We start from the raw sequence: 3,519 nt of genomic DNA on the forward strand, positions 1-3,519 counted from the left end.
AATATATATATATATAATAATTTATTTATATAATAATATATATATATATATATATATAATAATTTATTATATAATATATATATATGTATATATAATAATTATATATATATTATTAATTTATATATATATATATATATATGTATATATATATAAACAAGAGTATACAGCAATCCAAGATTTTTAAAATTATTTGGATCTCTAGAGATTTATATTAAAGTTTTCTTATCTAAAATTTCAACGATTCTTAAGAATTTTCAATCTTCAATCAAAAGGATCGTAGAAATTACTTTTTCTTAATTTGTCGAATTTATAATTGTTTTTCTCTTCGTAGGTTGGCTATTTTCCAAGCGCTTGCGGAGCACAATCGCTCTCGTCATTGTTAGATGAGGTATCTCTGCTTCGACACTGCAACAGTTGGACTGGCGGACGTGTGGCACGACAAGCAGCCGTCGAGAGATTTCGTTACTTCGTGTCCGAAAACGCGATTGTGTTAGCGCTGTTAGAAGAACCATTGGGAAATGATCAGGATCCTCAGCCGACCGTGACGGTTTTAATCCGCGGGCCATTCGGTAGACACGCGTGGACGATGCAGCTCCGTCATTTACCACGTCATCGATCCAGCATCAGAAGTATAAACAGTAATCCCGGACGGCCCCTACCATTGGCTGAAGCCGCACCGCAAACGGATTATAAACCAAGATTCTTCCCAGATAATGTTGATCGTATTCCTCACTGTAAAGTGTAAGTGAATGCCTACAGATCTTAATACAAAAACTTAATTTAGTTTAACTTAAAGCTATAAAGCTATATATTAACTTAAAGCTATATATATTTAGATTTGAATAATTAAAATAAAATCAAAATTAAAATTATTACTGAAACACTGAAATGTGAAATTATTGAAATACAAATGATAAAATTCTGATTATATGATGTACGAAATGCTCATGAAATTATTTAAATTAATTGAATATCCTAATACATCTAAAACTTGGAATCGCGTTTTACAGCATTCTAATCTAAGCGATATTTAATCTTCATGACAGGGATGAATCGATACCAAGTCTCGAGGCAGTTATGAGTGATAATGACGCGGTGAGAGATGAACATCAAATCCTTGCGCAGCTCTTAGAACGTCAGATAACGCTCGAGTCGAAACACGACAATGGTAATATAAAAACTGCAGAAGACAAAACTGATGAATGTATACCACCCCAGATTTGTCATGAATTCCAAACGGCTCGTTTGTTCTTGAGCCATTTTGGTTTCTTAAATATGGAGCCTAAGGAGAATGATGAATCCAGAAATAGCGGGCTAATCGCACTAGATCCAACTATCCCTGGATTCTGTACGGAGTTGGAGACTTTGGATAATATTAGTCCGCGAACATGCGACACTGTTCATATCTTTTATGTAAAAGCAGGTCAAAAATCTGCCTCCGAAATATTATCAAACGTGGTAAGATATTGGTTTTTTCTTTTAATTTATCATGGTTTAGAATTTTAAAATATATGTTATCATCATTATTTATCCTGTGTTATAAATTTTTTTCAAAAAATGATACAACATTATGTTATATATCTTGTGTTCACAGCTGCATGACGAGAATGTGTCACCAAACTTCTTGGAGTTCTTAAGCTCTCTCGGTTGGCCCGTTTCCATATCCGCTCACGCAGGTTGGACGGGTCATGTATCGACTTCATGGAGAGTAACAGCGCAAGTGAACGTGCCACAGCCAGCTCACAGCAATCACGGTGGAGCACTTTACAATGGTGACACTCACGTGCTATATTGGGCAGACGTAAGTTCGGAAATTGCGTTTGTTGTGCCTACGCAATCGTATCTCGTGGTCAGCTCGGATTCATTGGAGGAGAGTAGTTACAACAGTGATATCAGCACCAATGGACAAGGTAAATATTGAAGAGAATACTAATAAAAAATACAAATTTGGAAATTATATATGCTTTTTTTAATTGCTTTTTTATTATATATTCGATTTAGATTATTAGTATACAAAGGATGGAATATGGTTTAGCTCTTAAAAGCACAGTTTACATGTTTTATTGTAGTGTGGTTTGAACGGAGCATCAGTGAAAGCACGGATACTCGCAGCAGCGGAACATCGCAAAACACAACACAGAATTCTAGAACGATGTCGCTCGATCTGGAGAAACAACCGTCGAGCTTACCGGGAGCAGGTCCGACGAATTCCTCAAGTGCAGATCCCATCAGGCCCAGGAGGACAATGAAGCAAGCTGTACCATCTCAAACTAATACAAAGATCATGGTCGTGTGGTTGGAAAGTCTGGAGGATCATATCCAGTTCCCGATTGGTTCGTTCATTCTTCTTTCGCTAAACATCCCGAAAATTGCATAATTAATTTTAACTTTTTATTGTATATTTTATACCGCGCAACGTTATCTATTTTCTCTATATCAAATTAAACAATTTTATTGGATTATAGGCGATCTGCTACCTTCTACTTACACCGGACTGGAACAATCGAGGATGCTGCAAGCAACCGATGTGCACGTTATTTTTCTTCAAGCTCTTGCTAACGGATTGATGCGAATCAGATTGCAGGGGCCAGTTTCTAGAATCAATTTAGCAACGCCTTTAATCGATGGTATGGTAGTGTCAAGAAGAGTTTTGGGGACTCTGGTTAGACAAACGGCTCTTAATATGGGACGTAGAAAAAGGCTTGACAATGATAGGTAATAAAATTAATAATAAAAAAGATCATTTTTAATTACAATATTTTTGTATCTGATTAATTATATCGTGTTTATATTAAAATATTATGTGCGATTTTTATTTTAGATGTATAAACGCATATATTTACGTTTCAGTTATCATCCACCGCATGTACGAAGACGTCTAAAAATTCAAGAGATGGTACAAAAATATAAGAGAAATTTAACCGATCCAGAGTTATTGACACTTTTATTCAGCAGCACACAAACCTATCAAGTCAAATAGAAATTTTCTAGAATGTCTATGAACTTAAGTTTGGTAGCCTAATTTCTTTGTTGCTATAATAGAGAAAAATAAATTTTTTTAAAGAATGAATTTTACATCTCATGTTCTATTAAATGTCTTGAAGGTAAAGTTATTACCTTTTATTAAAATAACTGAGAGAGGATAACTTTAGAAAATGTAAGCAAATCTTTTTTCGATTATTACTTAAAAATCTTAGTAAAAAATAGAGTAATTTTCTATTTATAATTATTTCTTATTAAAAGATATACTCACTGTACAGTTCATTTAACACACATAACAATTCTTTATTTTCAACATCATTTTTCCGTATTTAATTCAGATTCTTTGAATAAAAAATCAATTACATAATAATCTTTAATAACACAAAATATAATAATAATATGTGAAATTAAAAAACAATTTTAATGTAATAATTAAATAACATTACATCAGGTATCACTTCTTACAAGTTTAACATATTTGGAAGAATACAGTAAAGAAAGAAATAATTCGAAGGAAACTTTATTTACATTTTTAAA

General features: G+C 33.0%; 1 protein-coding gene across 1 annotated transcript in view; it reads left to right on the plus strand.

Annotated features, from left to right (window-relative positions):
- The window catches only part of LOC105623315 (ral GTPase-activating protein subunit beta), a 10,318-nt gene extending 7,244 nt beyond the window's left edge, over positions 1-3,074 (plus strand). The window contains 6 exon segments of the mRNA XM_012204713.1: positions 332-741; positions 1,047-1,458; positions 1,595-1,910; positions 2,070-2,333; positions 2,466-2,715; positions 2,851-3,074. Coding sequence (XP_012060103.1) covers positions 332-741; positions 1,047-1,458; positions 1,595-1,910; positions 2,070-2,333; positions 2,466-2,715; positions 2,851-2,980 — 1,782 coding nt within the window. The 3' untranslated portion in view covers positions 2,981-3,074.
- Positions 3,075-3,519: the final 445 nt, after the last annotated feature.

This window comes from Atta cephalotes (assembly GCF_000143395.1).
Source record: "Atta cephalotes unplaced genomic scaffold scaffold00055, whole genome shotgun sequence".
In the NCBI taxonomy this organism is placed as follows: domain Eukaryota; kingdom Metazoa; phylum Arthropoda; class Insecta; order Hymenoptera; family Formicidae; genus Atta; species Atta cephalotes.